Raw genomic sequence first — 23233 nt, forward strand, 5'->3', positions numbered from 1 at the left:
ATGTCTTCGAATGGGCATTGTTCACTAATATAAGAGCAATACATAATTTACATGAAAGGACCAGGATGCCCTTGATTAGTGATGGGACACCCAGTCTAATAAAACACAAGATACAATTAGGCCCAGTTACTAAGGCCCATTAACTAGAGACTCTAATACCTAGCCCAGACAAGAGAATAACAACATATCAACCGAACCAACACTCCCCCTCAAGCTAAGCATGGATGTCAATCATGTTTAGCTTGCTCAGTAAATCCAAAAATTTCGTTGTGGTTAGCCCTTTAGTTAAAACATCTGCAATTTGCATCCTTGAGGGAGTGTAAGGAATGCAGAGTTCTCCTATGACTATTCTTTCTCTAACAAAATGGCGGTCTATCTCAATATGTTTTGTTCTATCATGTTTCACTGGGTTATTTGCAATGTTGATAACAGTCTTGTTGTCGCAGTACAACTTGAGAGGACATTCAGTCTTCACTCCCAGTTCAGCAAGAAGAATTTTAAGCCATAACAGTTCCGCAACACCATGAGTCATAGCTCAATATTCTGCCTCTGCACTAGACCTTGCAACAACATTCTATATTTTACTTCTCCATATAACTAGATTCCCCCCAACAAAAGTGCAATAACCTGAAGATGACTTTCTACCACCCACAGAACTAGCTCAATCTGCATCAGTATTGAAGGGATAGGATATCCATTACATGGACACCCAAAGATTGTGGAATAAGGGGGGCGAATTTCAAAAATTTTAGTCTCCCTTCAACTGGGAATCGAATTTCCTATTTAGAAAATCATATTTTCAATGATCATTCTTGAATCATAAACTAAATCAGATCTGAACCAAAAGGAGTAGAGAGGGATTATACATGATACCGAAAAGCAGTATCTCCCAATGGAGGTGTTCACGCCCAGGGAAGGATCCAAAATCTACTCCCATTGAAGATGGCGCAGTGCAGGGTGGAGCAGAATCAGCAGTGTTCTTCCAAAAGAACTTGACCCTTCGCAAAGATTGGTATCAAGATTAAATCTTGATTTCTCCCAAGAACTGAAAATCAAACTGCTGGAGGTGGCGGCTGCAGGAAGGAGGCGGCAAGAGAGTATTTGCAGGGTGCAGAATTCTCTCTTCTTGCAATCTCAGCTCTAAAGACAAGGGTGTGCTAGTTGCATTGCATGTCTAAAGGCTGCTGCCCCCTCCTCATTTTATAGACTTAAAGGGATCAGCTCCTAATCCCATTAGGAGTTGCTACCCAAATCATATTTGGATTAGAAGTCCCTTTAAGTGATAAGGGATAACCCTTATCTTATCTGCAGATTAGATCAGCCATCTCCTAATCTAATTAGGAGGCTTCCAGATCCAAATCTTATTTAGATCTTGGACTCTCTAAGTGGATAGGGTCTGAGCCCAATCCTATTAGCTAATCCATCTCAGAATTTGCCCCTTTAAGTGACTAATCAAATTAGTCCAGTTCGAAATGGGCTTAAGGCCCATTTAAGGTTATGTATTCATTTAGCCTTCCAAATTGCTGCCTAGTTGGGCTTCCTTGTATAGCGTGGGACCCTAACATTGATCTACACATCAGCCACATGGGTTCGGCCCAGCCTTTGTTACAATGCTTGGCCAAATACACTGTTATGGATAATGCACCCCCTGAAAACCATCTCATGGTCTCTATGGGCCCAACACTTACCATAAGTGGTCCCTGGGCCAAGCCACTTGTAACACCCAGGGACTGTGGGCAGATGCAAGATTAACCCATCAGGTATTATCCTCAATGGTCTTACACTTAACCTCTCAGCCCATAATGATCATACACTGTCCGACAAGAGAGGACCTCTCCCTTGGCTGCAAGGAACAGTGTTGCACTCTTTACTTATATGGACCCCGGGAGTTAAGACCTTTTAGAAACCATAATATATATACTTTTATATCTCATATAAAATATATTTTGCAAAACAAATCTCAACGATTGAAATCGGCTATCGACAGTCTTGGTTTCCATCAGTGAGAATGCATCATCGATCATTACCTTTGTCTAACAAAGGGGCTGATTCTGTCACTATGATCACCCACTCAGATGAATTCTTGGACTGTCCCAACATACCCAGGTTTTGACCCCCGCTAAGGACCTCACTGATTGGTACATCAAAGACAGCCTAATTCGACACCTAGTGCAGTATCATAATCGAGTCTAGGGTCAAGTGTAACTTTTCAGTTTTGCCCATCAATCTCCAAGGTCCAGGGCAATACTGGAAATCTAGTCCAGTTCAAAGATTCAATTAATTATACATTGTATGTGCCTAGGGTCTCACCCCGGTAGCTGAGACAGGCCACCCCAATCGACTTGGTAGCACCACAATGTCAGCCTTGTCAGGATAGGTCTCCCTAGACCGACCCACTGGCTGTGAATGTTCTAAACTAACACGAGTCTCATTAAATGTCTAGTTTAAGGGTATTACACAGAAATATACGAAGGGAACATGAATCAAATATGTACTTTTATTCATTTACAATAAACTCATAATGTACATCAGTCTGATTGAAGCTAAGGGCATACAAAACTGTCTAACAGCTCCCACTTGCACTTAGGTCCAATCAGGTACAAGCCGGAGTCCCATGCTTTCCACGTGTTTCTTAAACACTTTCTGTGATAGTGGATTCGTCAATGGGTCTGCTACATTTTCACTGACGCTACCTTTTGAATCATGACGTCCCCTCTACCAACAATCTCCCGCAGTACGTGGTACTTCCTCTCGATGTTCTTCGACTTCGAGTGGGCTCATGGCTCCTTAGCCTGAGCAATGACTCCATTGTTGTCACACAACAACGGGATGGGTGATGTGCTGGATGGAAATACTCCCAACTCGTGAACGAACTTCTTCATCCACATGGCTTCTTTGGCAGCCTCACTTGTGGCAATGTACTCGGCCTCGGTCGTGGAGTCTATAGTGGACCCCTGTTTGCTGCTTTTCCAGCAAATAGCACACGATCCTATCGTGAAAACATATCCAGATGTAGACTTTCTATCTTCTGGATCCAACTGAAAATCGACATTTGTATACCCTTGGATCTGTAGTGATCTACCGTTGAATACTAGACACAACTCTTTTGTCCTTCGAAGGTACTTAAGTATTTTTTTCACAGCAGTCCAGTGCTCCTGCCCTGGGTTGGCCTGAAATCTGCTTACTACACTCACTTCCTGAGCAATGTCAGGACGAGTGCATAGCATGACATACATGATGCTCCCTACAGCAGAGGCATAGGGAACGTCCTCCATGCCATCAATCTCCTCAAAAGTCTTGGGAGACATCTTCTTGGAGAGAGTGACTCCGTGCCTGAAAGGAACATTTTTTCTTTCTTGGAGTTTTCCATGTTGTATCTTTTGACTATTTAGCCAATGTAAACTGATTGGAATAATCCTATTATCTGCTTCGATATATATCTATAGAGTCGAAGACCCAGTATATAGGAGGCTTCTCCAAGATATTTCATGGTGAATTGCTGTGATATTCATACTTTCACCGTAGTTAACATTCCTATATCATTCCCAATGAGTAGAATGTTATCTACATACAGAACCAAACAGGTAACCTTATCTCCACTATACTTCCTGTAGACACAGGGTTCATTTGGATTCTGCTTGAAATCAAACGATTTGACAGTAGAGTCAAAATGGATGTTCCAACTTCTAGAAGCTTGCTTAAGTCCATAAATTGATTTGTTAAGTTTACATACCATGTTTTCCTGACTTGCAGCAATGAAGCCTTGCAGCTGCTGAATATAGATATCTTCAGTAAGATCTCCATTCAAGAATGCAGTTTTGACATCCATATGCCAAATCTCATAATCACGGTATACTGCTACAGCTAGCAGGATCCTAATGGATTTAAGCATGGCCACAGGCAAAAAAGTCTCCTCATAGTCGATGCCCTCTTTCTGAGTGTACCCTTTCGCCATTAGACAAGCTTTGAAGGTCACAACCCTACCATCGGGACCCTTCTTCCTCTTGTAAATCCATTTGCAACTGATTGCTTTTACCCCAGAGGGCAGATCTACCAGAGTCTAGACTCCATTGGTCTCCATTGAGTCCATCTCTGCTCTCATGGCCTCCACCCACTTGTGGGAATCTATGTCCAACATAGCTTCCGTGTAAGTCATGGTATCCTCCTCACTAGTCAAGGTTTCCACCAAGTAACTATCCTGGTCATAACCATAACGGACTGGTGGCCTACATACCTGAGTGGATCTTCTAGGTTGGTCACTACCTGGAACTTGTGGGACATCTCCACTAATCCTGAGCTCTCCTCATAAAGAACTATTTCTTGATGATGGGTGTCCAGGATATAATCGGTTTCCAAGAACTGTGCATTTTGGTTGCATAACACCTTCTGCTCACTTGGGTCATAGAATAGGTAACCCAGAGAGCCTTTTGGGTAGCCTACAAATAGGCAGTGACCGGTTTTGGATTCCAACTTGTCTGCACTTGTTCTTTTAACATGTGTTGGACAACCCCAAATCTTAAAGTGTCTAACACTTGGTTTCTTTCCGGTCCAAAGTTCATATAGAGTGTTCGGAACCGATTTGGTTGGAACCCGATTCAGCACGTAAATCGCAGTTTTCTAATGCATAACCCCAAAAGGATGTGGGCAACTCTGAGTGTATGAGAAGTGACTGGACCATATCCAATAAGGTCCTATTCCTCCTCTCTAAAACCCTGTTAAGTTGTGGTATAGCAGGAGGAGCTAACTGTGAAGCTATCCTTTGTCCTTCAAGTAGTCCCTGAATTCGTTAGGGAGATACTCGCCACCTCGATCTGATCGAAGGGCTTTAATTTCTCTCCCTAATTGTTTCTCGACCTCTTGCCTGAACTCTTTGAACTTTTCAAAGGATTCAGACTTGTGTCTCATTAGGTACACGTAACCATATCGTGAAAACTGATCGGTGAAGGTGATGAAATACACGTGTTGATTTCGTGTCCTAACACTTAGGGGGCCACATACATCAGTATGTATAAGGTCAAGTGTGCCTGTACATCTATCTGACTTACCGTTAAATGGTCGTTTCGTCATCTTGCCTTGCAGGCAAGGCTCACAAGTGGGAAGATCTTCTACAGTTAGAAAATCCAAAGGATCATCCTTTACCAACCTTGTGATTCGGTCAACACCGATGTGGCCAAGTCGGTAATGCCACGGACACGTGGGATTAACTGTATCACGGGCTCTCTTATTGGGGATTTCAGCCGATGTAGTTTCGGTTATGTTAGTTTCTAGAGAAGGATGTAGAACATAGAGACCGTTCTCCAGTTCCCCCTATGCGATGAATCTGTTATTTTTTTAATAGTAATCGTATTACTAAAGAAGACAGAATAACCATTTGCACACAGTTTTGAGACAGAAATCAAATTTCTCCTTAAATTTTGTACACAAAGACAATCTTTTAGTATAATTGTTACATCTCTAAAAAGTAACTCCATGGTTCCTATGGCCACGACTGCAATAGTTGTAGTAGTCCCCAAGTAGAGTGTGACTTCTCCTTCACTTAGCCTTCTGCTTACCTTGAACCCCTACAGTGAGTTACACGCATGAGTTGAAGCCTCAGAGTCAATACACCAGGACGCATAAGCTACCAATAAGTTGGTTTCTATAACACAAGTTTCGAGATTACCTTTCTTGGATTCCAGGTAGGCAGGACAGTTCTTTTTCCAGTGGTCGTTCTTCTTGCAAAAATGACAGGCATCTGATTCCTTGTCCTTCCTTTGTTTCTTGGGTTTGGCAGCCTTCTTCTAGGGCTTTCTCTTTGCCTTCATTTTCTTGCCCGATTTGCCAGTTTCAACAAGCATGGCAATGGGCTCATCATTTTTAATCAATTCTTCGGCCCTCTACAACATATTGTTGAGTTCCTGCAAGCTGACGTTCAGCTTGTTCATGTTGTAGTTCATGATGAATTGTTTAAAGGATAGAGGTAGAGAGTTGGGAATAGCATCGATCTGTGTTACCAGATCCAGCCCGGATCCAAGAGCCTCCAGTTCGTTGATATAGCCCATCATTCGGAGACAATAGTCGTGAACTTGTTGGCCCTTGGACATCTGCGCAGTCATGAACTGTTTCAAGACCTTCTGTCGAGTAGAACGATTCTGCTCTTCGTACATTGTCTTCAAACTGTCCAATACGTCCTCAGCAAGTTCGATCTGATCGAACTACCTTTATTTTGGATTGTCCAAAGAGGCAATGATATAGCAACGGGCAAGGGAGTTTTTCTCCTCCCATTCTTGGTATTCTCTTTTCCGGTCCTCGGAAGCCCTATCTCCCAAATGATCTGAGGCAAGATTCTTGGCTACCTTATCCAACTTTTCAGAGGTTAAGACCAACATAAGGTTCTTGTACCAGTCGGCATAGTTTGGGCCCTTCAGCTTGTTGTCGTCAAGCAACTTTGCAAATTGTTCGTTTGCCATTTTCTGATAAAAGAGCAAACATCAGTCCACAACCTAATTTGATTCATGTTCATTACATAGATATGAATTTTAATGTACATTCCATTTCCATTTATTCATCTTTGAGATTTCTCTCATTTCTCAGTGACGGAGACTGTGAGTTGTTTCTGGAAATGTGGGAAATCACATAGGGTGCATGGAGCCAACTATTTCAGTTGCATAACCCTACCACCTTTCTGTGAAGGATCATATCCACTCGTCACATGAGCTTTCCCTTTGGCCTCTGTCGAACAAGGTTCAGAGCCGTTTTCAGGTAAACCTTTCTATCCAGTGAGTGCTTACCCATCATGTTCGTGAACGCCAAGGTACCGTGAGAGAGTTCCCATTTTCTGGTGAAGCCCCTCCTACATCGGTCTATGACGCCCCTATCATCTTATGAAACATTCAGACAAGCCCAACAGCAAATGGATAACCCTTTTTCTGGTGCGTTTCTTCATTATTGAAGGACCCATCATCATGCTAATGATGGAAGGCCTTTAGAGAGTTCATCATATGAATCTCTCTATCACATGCATTCATATTAGCTGGAGGGAATAGTTAATTACGCCCTAGTTTGATCTAGGTCAAACCCAAGTGGCTCCCATTGACTTTCATAAAGTCGGATTTCGGTAGGCCCAAATCGGCTAGGGTCCTGCACGTAACTTCTCCATGAGGTGTGAGGCCCACCACTGAGGGAGGTCATCCAATGACCAAAAGGGGCACCATGGCAATGATGTGCATTCAGCCATGGTGTGCGCAAGAGCCACTGTCGATTGTTCATGGGCCAAGCATTTATGGCCCATGTACGTAGCACATCACACATCCATACATCACATGCAAGGATAAATTGATCCAATTAATTAATTATCTATAAAGCCCATTTTAAATCCATAATATTAACCATTAATATTATCTAGGTATATAGGCCGAATTAGGATTTAATGGGTTCGGCCCATATAGCTTTATCCGTAGAGTGGGCTTTTAGCAGTTTTAACCAATTAAAACTGGGCCTTTACAGGTTGGGCCGAATTAACCATTTAATTAAATATCAATCCTCAAGCCCATTAGTGGGAAAAATTAGGGCTGACTTTCAGCCTTGATTGAATCTTAGATTCAGTCCAAACAATTTGAACCAATCTTGGTTCGAATGGGTCTAGGGTTTGATCTTTAATTAAATCTTTAATTCAAGAAAATAATATGAAATTAAATACTGATAGAAGAAAATCAAGAATCAGTCAAACATGGCTGTTCACACAATCCTTTCTACAAAACAGAGGTTAGATCACAAGTTGCAGTTTCATAAACTGCAAATCGTAGATAGTGATTCTCCCATATGCAAAATCTCCTCCTCTACGAGTTCTCCTTTTCTGCGCCGCCATCTTCTCTCCAAAATAAAATGAATAGAAATCCTAATTTCTATTAATAATTACATCAGATCGAATACCTATACAATCAGTCTAAAAAAAATATTTTACAGACTAAAAGTAATAAAGTAATCTAAAAATTGCAAAATTGCAGGTTCCCTGCGCAAATCAAGAATTCGATCTCCACTTGTACGAACATCCCATAAATCAAGAAAATTATAAAGAGCAATTCAAAATAATAATCAGATTTATAAAAATTAATTTCAAATTATTCGCCCATAATTTTGGGAACAAATTTCCCAAAACCCATATCTGCGCAAATTGGGTAGAACGCCTTCTGGACATTTGCGCAGGTTCAGATCTGAAACAAATTGGTTCAAGATTTGAACCATGGCTCTAATACCACTGAAGGGATGAGAGATCCATCGTATGGATGCCCAAATCTTGCGGAATAAAGGGGCGAATTTCAAAACTTTTTCTCTCCCTTTCAATTGGGATTCACATTCCCTATTTAGAAAATCATATTTTCAAGGATCAATCTTGAACCATAAACTGAACTAGATCTGAACCAAAAGTAGTAGGAGAAGACTATACCTGATATGGAGAAGTAATATCTCCCAACGAAGGTGTTCATGCCCAAGGAATGATCCAAAGACTGCTCCCACTGAAGATGGCGCAGTGCAGGATGGAGCAGAATCAACAATATTCTTCTCCAAGAACTCTATCCTTCGCAAGAAACAGCAGGATGGCACATGAGGACAACTTCCTATCTATTATTTCTCAAAGAATTGATGTCAAGATCGAATTTTGACTTCTCCCACAACTAGAGATCAAACTGGCAAACTGGGCGGCAAGAACAAGGAGGCCGCAAGAAAGAATTCTGCAGGGTTGCTTAATTCTTTCTTTTATGTTTTTCAGCACTCAAGAGAATGTGAGTATATCCTCTCTTAAAGCTGCCGCCCCCTCCTTATTTGTTTTAACCCCAAAGGATCAGCTCCTAATCCAATTAGGAGTTGCTGATCCAAATCTTATTTGGACCAAAACATCTCTTTAGGTGATAAGGATTAACCCCTATCTTATCTGTAGATTAGATTAGCTTTCTCCTAATATCATTAGGAGGTTTCTAGATCTGAATCACATTCAGATTTGGACTCTCTAATAGGATAGGGTTAAGACCCTATCCTATCTGCTAATCTATCTTAGAATTCGCCCCATATTTAACTAATTAAATAGCCCATTTTGAAATGGGCTTTAGGCCCATTAAGCTTATGTGCTCACTTGACCTTCCTAACTGCTACCCAGTTGGGCTTCCTTGTATGGCATGGGATCCAAGCATTGATCTACACATCAGCCACATGGGTTCGGCCCAGCCATTGTTACAAGGCCTAGCCGAATACACTGTTATGGACAGTGCACCCCTTGAAACCCATCAAATGGGCTCTATGGGCCCAACACTTACCCTAAGTGGTCCCTGGGCCAAGCCACCTTGTAACACCCAGGGATTGTGGGCAGATGCAAGATTAGCCCATCAAGTATTATTCTCAATGGTCTTACACTTAACCTCTTAGCCCATAATGATCATACACTGCCCGACAAGAGAGGACCTCTCCCTCGGCTGCAAGGAACAGTGTTGCACTCTCTACTTATATGGATCCCGGGAATTAAAAAATTTTTGCAAACCTTTTAGAAACCATAATATATATACTTTTATATCTCATATAAAATATACTTTACAAAACAAATATCAACGATTGAAATTGGCTGCTGATAGTTTTGGTTTCCATCAGTAAGAGTGCATCCCCTATCATTACCTTTGTCCAACAAAGGGGTTGATCCTGTCACTATGATCACCCACTCAGATGAATTCTCAGATTGTCCCAACATACCCAGGTTTTGACCCCCACTAAGGATCTCACTGATTGGTACATCAAAGACAGCCCAATCCGACACCTAATGTAGTATCAGAATCAGGTCTAAGGGTCGGGTGTAGCTTTCCAGTTTTGCCCATCAATCTCCAAGGTCCAGGGCAATACTGGAAATTTGGTCAAGTTCAAAGATTCAATTAATCCTACACTGTATACACCTAGGGTCTCACCCTGGCAGCTGAGATAGGTCACCCCAACCGACTTGGTGGCACAACAGTATCAGCCTTATCAAGATAAGTCTCCCTAGACCGACCCACTGGCTATGAACATTTTAAACTAACACGAGTCTCATTAAGTGTCCAATTTAAGGGTATTACATAGAAACATACCAAAGGAACTTGAATCAAATATGTACATTTCTTCATTTACAATAAACTCATAATGTACATCATTCTGATTGAAGCTAAGGGGATACAAAACTGTCTAACAGACATCACCTTCCTTAGGTCGAGTTAAAACTGGGGTGGCACTTAGGTACCTTTTGAGCTCGTCAAACGCGAGCTGGCACTTTTCAGTCCATTCGAAAGTCTCATTCTTTTTAATGGCTTTAAAAAAGGGGAGGCATCGACCTACCGACTTGGACATGAATCGGGTTAGGGCTGCTACCTGGCCAGTCAGCCTCTGGACTTCTTTTATTTTTCAAGGTGGAGTCATGTCCATAATTGCCTTTATCTTTTCTGGGTTGGCTTCAATACCACGTTGGTTGACTTTGTCGCCTAAAAATTTTCCTGAAGTGATTTCGAAGACACACTTGTTCAAATTTAATTTCATGTTATATTTTTTAAAATTTGGAAAACAACCTCTAAATCATTAATTAAAGATTCAGAGAATTGGGACTTTACAGCCATGTCATCAACATAATACTCCACTTTATTTCCAATCAAAGGCTCAAAAATTTTATTTACAAGTCGTTGGAAGGTTGCTCCAGCATTTTTCAAACCAAAGGGCATAGCTTTATAGCAGTATAGCCCTAGTTCGGTTATAGAGATAGTTTTGTCTTGGTTAGTCGTGTCCATCCTAATCTGATTATAGCCAGAGTAGGCACCCATGAAACTCAGTAACTCATGCCCTGATGTCGCATCTACCAGGCGGTCAATTCTGGGTAGGGGAAGTAATCATCTGGGCAAGCTCTATTCAGGTCGGTGTAGTCGACGCGCATGTGCCACTTGCCATTAGCTTTCTTCACAAGCACCGGGTTTGCGACCCAGCTCGAGTAATGAACCTCCCTAATGAAGTTTGTGGCAAAAAGCTTCCCGACCTCCTCATCGAATATCCTCCATCATTCAGGGGCGAGGTTCTATTTTCTTGTCGAACTGGCCTAACTAAAAGGTTCACATTCAGCTTATGAGTTATGACACGAGGGTTAATTCCATGCATTTACCGCAGACTAGGCAAAAACTTCTAAATTTTTATTAGAAAACTTACTAGTTTATTTTGTAGTGGTTCACTTACGAGTGCTCCAATATGGAGAGTCTTAATCGGTTCGGTCTCGGACACAGGTATGTGGACCGTCTCTTCCATCGGGGAAGCTCACTCCTCGTTGTAGTTTGCCGATCATTCTAGTTCGACATCCTTTGCTATCTTTGCTTTTCTTTTAAGAGCAGCCACATAACACCTCTGGGACTCGAGCTAGTTGCCTCGTACTACTCCCACTCCATAATCCATTGGGAACTTCATCACGAGGTAGTAGGTCGACAGTACTGCGCGTAAAACATGTGTAATAGGCCAACCTATGATTGTGTTGTACGGGGATGGGGTAGTGACCACCGGAATGTGTGCTTGAATCGGACAATATTTGGCCACATGCTCGCTTCCACCGGTACTGTGACACGACCTATAGGCCTAACTTCTTCTCCGCTAAAGCCTACTAGTGGGGCGTCTGCCAGTGTTAGGTTACTCTGTTGTAATTGTAGCTTGTCAAATGTTTCCTTGAAGATGATATCTACCGAACTACCTGAGTCCACCAAGATCCGCCTTACTTCAAAGTCATTAATAACCATCTTCACAACTAGGGCGTCATCATGAGGATATTGGATCCCGCAGGCATCGTCCTCAGTAAAGTAGATCGACTCTTCAATCCGAGGTTGTTTGGATGGGTTCTCTGCTTCGTGCTTTAGCTCTCGGAATGATGTTTTCACAGCTGCCACTATGCACCCCGGTACAATAGATCCCCTAGTGATCATATTAATCACTCTGCAGATCGGTCTCTCTTTTGGTAGCGAGTGATGTGGCTGTTCGTTCTATCTACTACTCTTTGGGGTCTCTTTTTTCTGGTCTCCTTGTCAGTTCTCTTGCTCCTTTTCTTCGTGTAGAATGTACTTTTTCAAGCATCCACAACGGATCAACTCTTTAATTTCATCGTGGAGGTTTCTACAGTTTTCTGTGCTATGATCATGGTCACGATGAAAGTGACAATAGACGTTCGAGTTCCTGGTCGTTAGGTCACCGCGAAGTCTGGGTGGCCATCTAACGACAAGGGAATCCTTTATTGCCATTAGGATCTCTCCTCGCTTCGTGTTCAACGGGGTGTAGTTCATCCTCTCCACTGGAGGGGTCTTGGAACGCCGATCCTACATGTAGCTTCGCGAGGGGGATTTGCTTCTTTTCTTGGGGGACTTACTTTTCTTTCTTTTCTTGTTACTCATCTACTCTTCCTCCATCTTCCTTTTTCTCCTGGCTGGTTGTCAGTTTTTTGGTTTATTTCCTCTTCAGTGTCGATAAACTGGTCTGCCAACTAGAGGAACTCAATGATGTTTTTTGGTTTGTTGGCTACAACATGCCACTTGAACTCTTTATGGATGATGCCTTTGCGTGCTGCGTTGGGACGTACTGTTGGGTCAAGGTCCAGTATCTGCAGGCATGTCTCGTCGAAACGTTTGATATAGCTATAAATTGACTCTCCCTCCCTCTACACCACGTTCAAAAGGCTCTCTTGTGACTTTGGGCACTTCTTACTAGTGATGAAGTGGGCCGTGAACATGTCTATGAACTACGCCCAACTTCCGATGGAATCCGATACTAGGTTTCTATACCAGGTCCAAGCTACTCCTTTGAACATGGTGGAGAAAGCCACACACATACAAGCCTCATCGGCCCTGATGAGGTGCATTTGGGACTAGAATGTATCCACATTATCATTGGCATCAAAGGACCCATCGTACTTGTCAAGTGTTGGGACCTTGAAATATTTCGGCATGGGGTTGCTAGGAGCTCGGGTGTCAGGGGAGAAGGCCCGTTCAAAAGAGCAGGTGTTGTTCCTGTGACCACCGAGCTCACCTCCTCTCTTTCCTGACCTTGGTCTGAAAGAATGGTAGGATCCATCTAATGGACGCCATAAGGATTGCGGAATGGGTGGGCGAATTTCAAAAATTTTCCTACTTTCTTCCAACTGGGAATCGTATTCCCTAAATCTGGAATACAATATTCAAGGATCCTACTTGTACCATAATCGAACCAGATCTAAACCAAGAGAGAATGGAGGAATTATACCTAATCCAGAGAAGCAGTATCTCCCAAAGTTGATGTTCACGCCCAAAGAGGACACCAAGATCCGCTCCTGCTGAAGATGACACAGTTGTATGTGGAACGGAACCAGCAGGGTGCGTCCTACACACTGAATCCTTTGCAAGAATCCACTGAAAACTCTTAGCACCAAAACTTTTCATTCTTTTCTGCAAAACTGATGTCAAGAACCAATTTCTTGATTTCTTTCTTCTTCAAAGATTGAATCTTGTAAGAAAGAAAAGCGGCGGCTGGAGGAGAACTCCTGAGATGAAGATGGCTGAATTTGCTTCTCTTCTCTCTGAAGTGTGTATGAGATGCAATCTCAATTCGCAAGATGTTTTCTTGCCAAAAACCCTTAGGTTCAAAATTTGATTGTTATTCTCTCTTAGGGTTTCTCCTCTTTTCTTCTTGATTAAAGAACCTCCTAATTAGGAGTTATCCCAATCCAAATCAGTATTTGGATAGGGGATGATCTTAATCCTATCTACAGATTAAGTTAGCTTACTCCTGATCTTATCAGGAAGTTACCAGATTCAAATCTGATTTGAATTTGGTCTCCCAGAGTGGATAAGGTTAAATGCCCAATCCTTTTGCTAACTTTAATCCCAGATCCGCCCCACAGATGGGTGATCATATCAGCCTAGCTCGAAATGGGCTTTTGGCCCATTAAGAGTTCAGTGCTTAACTAGTTTCCAATCTGCTACCTAGTTGGGCTTCTTTGTATGGTGTGGGATCCAAGCATTGATCTACACACCAACCACATGGGTTCGGCCCAGCCTTTATTACAAGGCCTAGCCGAATTCACTGAAAAGCTCAGTGAACCCCTGAGCCCATCACATGGACCTTATGGGCCCAACACTTACATTAAGTGGTCTTTAGGCCAAGCCATCTTATAAAAACCCAGGGAATGTGGGCAGGTGCAAGATTAGCCCATCAGGTACTATCCTAAATGGTCTTACACTTAACCTCTCAGCCCTTAATGATCAAGCACTGCCCAACAAGAGAGGACCTCTCCCTCGACTGCAAGGAACAGTGCCACACTCTCTACTCACATGGATCCCGGGAATTAAAATCATTTGCAAACATTTTGAAACCATACAATATATATATATATATATATATATATATATATATATATATATATATATATATATATATATATATATATATGTATATTAGTTTTGCAAAACAATATCCAACGATTGAAATCAACTGCCGGCAATTTGGTTTCCATCAGAGAGAGTGCATTCCCGATCATTACCTTTGTTCGACAAAGGGGCTGATCCTATCACTATGATCACCCATTCAGATGAATTCTCAGAATGTCCCAACATACCCAGGTTTTGATCCCCGCTAAGGATCTCACTGATTGGCATATCAAAGACAACCCGATCCGACACTTAGTGAAGTGTCATAATCGAGTCTAGGGGTCAGGTGTAACTTTTCAGTTTTGCCCATCTGTTTCCAAGGTCCAGGGCAATACTGGAAATCTGGTCCGATTCAAGGATTCGAGTAATCCCATACTGCATGTGCCTTGGGTCTTACCCTGGTGGCCGAGACAGGCCATCCCAACACTTGGTGGCACACCAATAACAGCCTTGGCAGAATAAATCTCCCCAGACTTATCCAATGGCTGTGAACATTTAAAACTAACACGAGTCTCAATAAGTGTCCAGTTTTAGGGTCTTACACAGAATCATACCAAACAACATGAAGCAAACATGCACTTTATTTATTTACACTAAATATCAAAAGTACATCAAATTGGATTGAAGCTAAGGGCATACAAAACTATCTAACATGGTCAGTCGGATGGTTGGGGTTTGCTGTTGGATCATTTCTTGCTGATGAATGGTGAGTCTTGCAACATCGCCGCTATTGCTTTTTTGGTGGAGCAACATTTGTACTGCCGGCCTCCGTGTTGTTAGGCACTTTGATCTTACTTTGAAGAGTAGGGCAAACTAGTTCAGAGATTCTTCTTACTACCTCTTCCTCGTCATGTGTTTGATGCTGGTTGCTACGAGGAACCGAGGGGTCTCTCCTGGAGCCCGCACCTCGGACCTCGAATCGGTGCTCCACATTGGAAATTTGCTAGATGCGCTTCTCGGGCTGGCTGGGTTCGGGTCTATTTCTCAAGCTTTCTCTTCGAGAGGCAGGGGGAGTACGTCGGTCACCTATGACACCCCTAGGGCAGGGTGCGCCCCGAATTGGGGGCCAGTACTTGCAAAGTTCTCTCCCTGCGAGGTTGGGATTGGCGCTGGTTGTTCGCCGGCTGGTTTGGTTGCAGTGGTGGGAACTGCTGTTGATACTATTGATAAAAGTAATATTGTTGGAATTGATGAATCTGCTGCATCTGAACCTGCATTGTTCGGACACTCTTGGATGCAAGTAATCGTGCATACTTGGAGGGGTTGATGCCTTTATATAGTTGAGTTATTGCGGGTTTCCCGGAACAGTTCCGAGATCTGTGGCCTGAATGGACGAGATCCGTTTTTGCTTTAGTCAAGGAGTAACACATTAGTCAATGAACTTCATTATCGCCGCCTGATTTAGATGGGGAGAAGATAAGGCTTGCCGTTATGCGGTATAATCCCGCAATATCCGAAGTCTGTTGGGAAGCTACTGGGATTTATTACATGTCACTTTGGTTCCTGGGCCCTAAACTCGATTAGCCGCTGAGGTGACCTGTTGCCGAAGTGACTTTACACCAAGCTCCACATAGCGCTGGCTAGGCTCCCCTTGCTGAGTTGTCATCCAATGTACCGATCACGTCCACGTGACTTTTATTTACTAGGTCATGCCAAATTACTCCTCATCACATCCAATCTACTTGCAACCCTAATATTGGCAACAATTTTGTATTATAATGATGATTTTTGGAGGATTGGTGCAATGAATATCCCCTATGAAATTGAATCAACTCATGGAGCCAATCCTTTCATAGTTGAGTTGGTCACATGGTCACAAGGCATCTCTTGTATTCAAAGTTTTTTAAACCATGAAAGGCAGGCACCCCATTCTAGTGGGCCTTGTGTGCACCCTGCCACTAAACCCACAGCATTCATTGAGAAGAGATTGTTGCTAGAGAGGTTCAAATCATGCGCAATAAGAAGTACAATCACCGAAACTGGAATGATAAACACTAGTTAATCCATCCATGTAAAACCCACATGGTAAGAAGAAATAACATGTATGAATGGTAGAAAGAAAAAAACAAAAAAAAAAGTTGCAAAAGGGAATCAGAAAGTTGATCTTTTACAAAAGAAAATATTGTCTAAGGAAACTCTACACCATTACCGTCTGTTCAGTGCAATGTGCTCAGAGGATCTACATAGTATTCTGTATGTGTGGGACGAATATAGCTGTCATCTTTGCTGTGCCTGCATATTACCATCTGAGCATCAGATGATGCCTTGAGGAAGGTCATCAATTGCTTTTCTACAAGCCTTAACCGTGATTCATATGGTTGTGATTGAGACAGAGTTGTCGAATCCTTCTTGTTATCATCCACGTCTTTCTCTGAGAAAGGATTCTGATGCCAAACTAAGACAAAAAAGTGCAGATTCACAGCCTTGTCTAGAAAAAACTTCACCAAAGCCAATTCAGGGCTGCTCCCTGTGAAGTTATTAATCTTAATTGTGTGGAGATCAGAGAAGACACACTCAGAAGGCTCTTCTACATCTGGCATTATGGAATCCTCCCATGGTGTAGGATCGTCACCATAATCTGGGAGCTGAGAATTTCATGTCAGAGTTTAGAGATGATGAAATGATCTCTTGTCCCTAGAAAAGCAACAAAAAGCAGGTTCTCTGTACCTGTATGAAAAGCTTCTCCAAGCATGGAAATCTAGTGTTTTTAAAGAACCCATACATGTAACTCAGATATCCATATTGTAGCGTCTCCATCAGAAGCTGCAGCTCCAGAAGATTGGGGAAAGTAATCGGAAATTCATTGGGAATGAGCTCTTCTGAGATAGTTATATCCTTGGAGAGAAAAGAAACAAGATGGAATCAGAATAAGTTATCTACAGACACTGAAATCAGAATGGATTGGTATGAATTATATTTATATACTTACCGAAAGAAAAGCGCTGCATATAGTCAGAATTTTGATGTGAGAGACACTCCAAAGAATGGTCATGTAATCATGTTCGGGTTTATTACTAAAACAACTAAGTGAACTAACGAAGGCATCCACTAAGGAACTGAAGTTCTGGAACACATGATATGAATAAACCAGTTCACCACAGTAATGGAAAGATTGAAGATTTGGAGCAGTGATCTCAATACCATTATCCTCACATTTCACGATCCTCAAGCTCTTGAGTTGCGGGGATGGATCCAAAACCTTGATTGGATCGTTGCTGCAGCACTCGTTCAGAAGCAAGCTCTCCAGAAGTGGGCAGTTGGACAACAAACATTGGAATGTGTTCTCCGTGAAACCGACCTGTCTGAGCTGTATGATTTTGAGGGAACCGAAGCCTGTAAAGTGCAGAGGAAGGCTCAAGTCACAGGGAAGACTCAGATTCAAGCGAGTTAGGGAGTCACAGGTAAAGAGCAACGTGGGCAATCCAAAAATTGCTTCTCTTTCTTCGATTTCATCATTATCTTCAGCTTTCCTCGATGCCCCATGGAGGAAGTCTAGATCAAGCTCCTAACTTTCCTCCATCTTGCAAACTCGATCCATTTATCGACGTCTGTCTGAAAGTTGTTTTGCACGTGGTAGCAAACCCGGAACCTGTCAATTGGGTCTCCGTCGTGCGCTGGAGATATTGGTTAATGGTGTCCACGGACTTCTCCGGCAAATCTGAGCATTGGACAAGGCTCCGAAGTCGAAAGTGGTGGCATGCCTCCAAAAGCACTTCATCAGTTCTCTCCATCTTGTCGATATGATACTTGTTCCTATTGCGAATTTCAGTGGAAGCTTAGAGAGGATGTAGAGGAGGATTTCATCAGGCAAGGCTGAAATTCTATCTTAGCTTTTGCTCACGGCCATTTTCGCTCTGTTTGCTTTCATTTTCTGAACACAGACACACTCCTAGAGAAAGGTTGCTTGCTTCAGAAAAGGCTGAAAGTCCCCTTTTCATTTTCAACTTCTATACAATTTTGCAAAAACAGTTCTTCGTCTTTAGTAGGGAACTTATTCAACTATTCAAGGCCCCTTTGACAATTCTTTTTGAGAATATCTTTTTATAGCTTTGACAGTTATGAAATTCATTGACATAAGATCTGGACAGTCTAAATACGATGTGTGCATTTCCATGCAAGATTAATATGCGAAAGATGCGATAAGCTTTATTTGGAGCTTCCCAAAATTAGCCTAGATTTTTCGTATCTTTTCGGTGTTCCGTTTTTTGAGGTTAAATCTTTCGTATATCAAACAGAAACAGATTGAAAATCGGTCATTCTAGTTTGTAAATAATTGCAAAACTGCACGAAAAGACATGCCAAACTGACCCCAAATCAATTGGTCCGAATCGGGAGACGAAGAAACTGCAGAGATAGGAACTGACTCTGTAGGTTTTATTTCCAGAGTCAACTCAATTCAACCGGTAAAACTTTAGCTGCTTGGACTTTAAAACCACTCAGGCTGTTAATTTGAGACTTTGAGTGCTTCGTACACTTCACAAATAATTAAGGTGCTGTTTGGAAAGTTTTTCTTAAAAGGTTTGACTGCCAAAAGATATACTAAGTTTTTACATAACAATATCATTGGCAGCCCAAATATTATTTAGTTGAAATTACTTTTTTAAGATTAAAAAGACGAAAATTCTAGCTATTTCTAGTTTCTCAAAATAAGTTTAAATCGAACTTCTCGTGTCTTTTCGAGATGTGGTCTTTCAACAAAAAGATGTTTGCTCAATGTAAAGGAGAAATACCCAAAAAAACGAACTGCTTGACATCTGGTTGGTAGTGGTTACTGATGAATCTCCCAATCCATTGGCTATAAGACAGTTGCACTCTACCTCGTTCCGTCGATGATCAAACTTGTAGATTCCTGTATCGTATCTGCTTTTTCATTTGTTTTTTCCTACCTACTATGGGGCATTTGGGTATCTTTCTTTTCTTTTTCCTTCATTCTCTTTTTTTATGGTTGCATCGTGGAAACTATGTCAAATTGTAAATTCATTAATTAGATAAAAAATGTATAAAACACAACTACCCACATCACCCCACCAGCCCATTTAAAAAAGAAAAGTAGATTTATTTATTTATTTATTTATTTCACTACTTATTATCATGGTTTTTAAAAACAAACCGTTGACTGAACTGGTCAGGGTCCGATCGTTTGACCCGAATGGCCGGCCCATTCTGATGAAAAAATAAAAAAAAATAAAAAAAAAATTAAAAATTTGAAAAATAGTCAAAACGGTCTAAACAGTTAACCGGCCAGTTCAGTGGTTTGCTGATCAAAATCAATGGTTTTAAAAAAATAGCAGTTTTGGAGGAAAACAAAACCGGTCAAGTGACCGGTTCCCGGTTTTTCCGCCGATTTTGAAAACAGTGCTTATTATATAACCAATTGTATGACTCATAGGTTCGATCAGAAGAAAAAGTAAAGCCATTTCAAAGTGAAAAGGATTTCTTCATTGGAAGAGAGCTAAGATTTCAGAATTTTTAGAATGTGGCTAGAGTCATATATCCAACATTTAAAAAAAAAAAAATTTCGGGAACCAATGTTTCTTCGACTTCAATTTTACTTTGTATTGTTTCATTGTTGATAGTTGATACTACTTGTATGACTACTATACTCGCTCATTTAATATCTGCTAAGAATTTCCCACCAAAAAAGATTGGGATTAGAAAATGTCATAAATAACTTAACAAGCATCTTATTGTAGCATCAATTGATAGGGATTATTTCTGCAGTTTCATGATTTACAGATTTTTGGCCTTTTATTCAAATACGACCTTTATTGTCTGATGTAACACCACCTATCAGTTTTAACATTCAATAGATTGCATTGGTTTGGCAAAATAAAAGTAATGGCACATTCTTTTATGTTAAGCTGTAAGCCTTCTCCTTTGAGTACTATAAAAATGATATCTACAAGGTGTCTAATCCAAATTCCCAATTCATTATCTTTCTTACAGAATCTCAAAACCAAAAGTTTAGAATTCCTAACCAAGGTTTCTTGTAATAGATCAAGTTCTAATTTCCTTTTGCAACCTTCACTTGCATCATTCATGTTGTCAAAGTTGAATGGATCATAAGAACATAAGAAAGAAAAGCTAGAAATAGTCGCAATTTGTAAATCTGTAAATATTTTTCTTCAATTTTTGAAAGAAAATGGAAAGATATTTGAAAGATCTAATGAACTGGTAGAGAAAATGAGTAGAAAGGAGAATATATTTGCATGTAATATGATAAGAAAGTTATTTCCTTAAGGACCAAATGGCATAAACAATTTCACAACAGAGTGTTGGAAACTATTGATCCAACTCAAAACCCCAAGTTATTGAGTAAAAAATAAAGCTCTCATCTCTATCAATTGGTGATATAGTTTTAATTTCCTTTTTTTCTCTTTTATTTCATTGATAAGGTTCATTTCTTTAAATAGCTTTTCCAGAACACTTCAAAGCAACTTGACCAGCTTTAGCTGAATCTTCTGCTTCCTTGAATAGCTTATCCAGAGTGGTTCAAAGCAGCAGAACCAGCTTAGCTGATTCTTCAGCTCAACCCTCTCAAACGAACTCTAACGAGTACAATCACCAAAAGTGGACTGATGAACCCCAGTTAGTCTATCCGTGTAAAACCCACGAGAGAAAAAATAAAGAAAAACAAAAATGAAAATAACTTGGTTTTCTCTTCTGGGAAAGAGTAATAAAGTCTTATTACACTGAATTTTAGATACAAGAAACCAAAATCAAGAAAGCACGGCAAATCAACAACATTGATACAAATCTACAAGAAAAAAGTGTTGGAAACTCTACATCATCTAAGCCTTGTCCCAACTATATGGAATCCAGTGCATGAATCCCATTTCGCCATTCCGTTCTGTTAGTGTCCTACTGTCCTACTTACAGATACTCTGCATAGTATTCTGAATGTGTGGGGTGAATAGAGCTGTCATCATCTTTGCTGTGCCTATATATTACCATCTGGGCATCAGCTGACGCCTTGGGCAAGATCAACAACTGCTCTTCTACAAGCCTCAACCGTGACTCATGTGGTTGTGATTGAGACAGAGTCGTCGAATCCTTCTTTTCATCATCCACGTCTTTCTTTGAGAAAGAACTCTGATGCCAAACCAAGACAAAAAGCTTCAGGTTTACAGCCTTCTCTAGAAAAAACTTCACCAAACTCACTTCACTGCTATTCCCTGTGAAGTTATTGATCTTAATTGTGCGGAGATCAGAGAAGACACACTCAGAAGGCTCTTTTACATCTGGCTTTATGGATTCCTCCCATGTCATAGGATGGTAACCGTAATCTGAGAGCTGGGAATTTCATATCAGAGTTAGAGATGATGAAATAATTAATTTGTTGTCCCTAGAAAAGCAACACTAAAGCAAATTCTCTGTTCTCTGTACCTGTATGAAAAGTTTCTCCAAGCAAGGAAATCTAGTGTTTTCAAAGAACCCATATATGGAACTAAGATGTCATAATTTATCACCTCCATCAGAAGCTGCAGCTCCAGAAGGTTGGGGAAAGTAATTGGAAAATGAAAATCATTCGGAAAGTACTCCACTTGTACAGGTATATCCTATGGACAGAAAAGAAGCAAGCTGGTATCAGAATAAGCTATCTGCAGATACAGAAATCAGAATGGATTGGTATGAAATTATGAATGAAAAAGCTTACCAAAATAAAAGCACTGCATAAAGTCAGATTCTTGATGTGAGAGATCTTCAAAAGAATGTTCATGTAATCCATATCTGGTTCATTACTTACACCACCAAGTGAACTAACGAAGGCATCCGCTAAGGAGCAGAAATCATGGAACACATATGAATCAAATAGTTTACCGAGGAAATGGAAAGATTGGAGATTTGGAGCAAAGATCTCCATATCATAAAACTCACATTTCACGATCCTCAAGCTCCTGAGACGCAGGGTTGGATCCAAAACCTTGAATGGATCCTTATTAAAACACTCCTCCAGAAACAAGCTCTCCAGAAGTGGGCAGCTGGACAGCATACGTTGGAATGTGTAGTCCGTGAAATTGACTCGTCTGAGATGTATGATCCTCAGGGAACCGAAACCTGCAAACTGCAGAGGAAGGTTCAAGTCGCAGGGAAGACTCAAATTTAAGCGAGTTAGAGAGTCACAGGAGAAGATCAACGTGGGCAATTCAAATAGTGCTGCTCTTTCTTGGGCTTCGTAAAAAATACAACTTCCTCTGGTTCCATTGGAGAAGCTCTAGATCAAGGTCCTTTACTTTTCTCCATGTTGCAAATTCAATCCATTTCCCGGCGTCGGTCTGAAAGTTGTTTTGCAGGGGGTAAGAAACTCGAAACTTGTCAATTGGGTCTCCGTTGTGGAGCTGGAGATATTGGTTAATGGTGTAGACGAATTTCTCCGGCCCAATCTGAGCATTGGCCATTTCTCCGAAGTCGAAGGTGGTGGCGTGCCTCCAAAAGCATTTCATTAGTTCTCTCCATCTTGTCGATAGGATACTTGTTCCTGTTGCGGATTTCAGTGGAAGTTTAGAGAGGATGTAGAGGATGATTTCATCGGGCAAGGTTGAAATTCTATCATGGGTTTTGCTCATGGCCATTTTCACTCTGTTTGTTTTTTATTTTCTGAACCCCAAACACATTCCTAGAGGAAGGTTGCTTCAAGAAAGACCTCATCATTTTCACCTTCTTATAATTGCCAAGCAGTTCTTCGTCTTTCACAGGAAGCTTTTTGGAAAGCATTGGCTTGCTTCCTACTCTTCTCTGCTCCTGGAAAGGTAGGGATCTTACTCAGTCAAGTGGTCCAATCCGGTACACCAAAAAAAAATGCAGAGACATTTTGACCATTTGTT

At 41.2% G+C, this 23233-nt stretch overlaps 1 protein-coding gene across 1 annotated transcript; it reads right to left on the reverse strand.

The window, feature by feature from the left end:
• Positions 1-21062: 21062 nt before the first annotated feature.
• LOC148877913 (uncharacterized) lies at positions 21063-23015 on the reverse strand. Its single transcript, XM_088966847.1, has 3 exons — positions 22066-23015; positions 21795-21967; positions 21063-21701 (listed from the first exon to the last, which is right to left on the reverse strand). The coding sequence occupies exons 1-3, from the start codon at positions 22399-22401 to the stop codon at positions 21674-21676; spliced, it is 537 nt and encodes a 178-aa protein (XP_088822973.1). The 5' UTR covers positions 22402-23015; the 3' UTR covers positions 21063-21673.
• Positions 23016-23233: the final 218 nt, after the last annotated feature.

Source organism: Nelumbo lutea, chromosome 1 (assembly GCF_056320005.1).
Source record: "Nelumbo lutea isolate HS-2025 chromosome 1, American lotus-T2T, whole genome shotgun sequence".
Lineage (NCBI taxonomy): Eukaryota > Viridiplantae > Streptophyta > Magnoliopsida > Proteales > Nelumbonaceae > Nelumbo > Nelumbo lutea.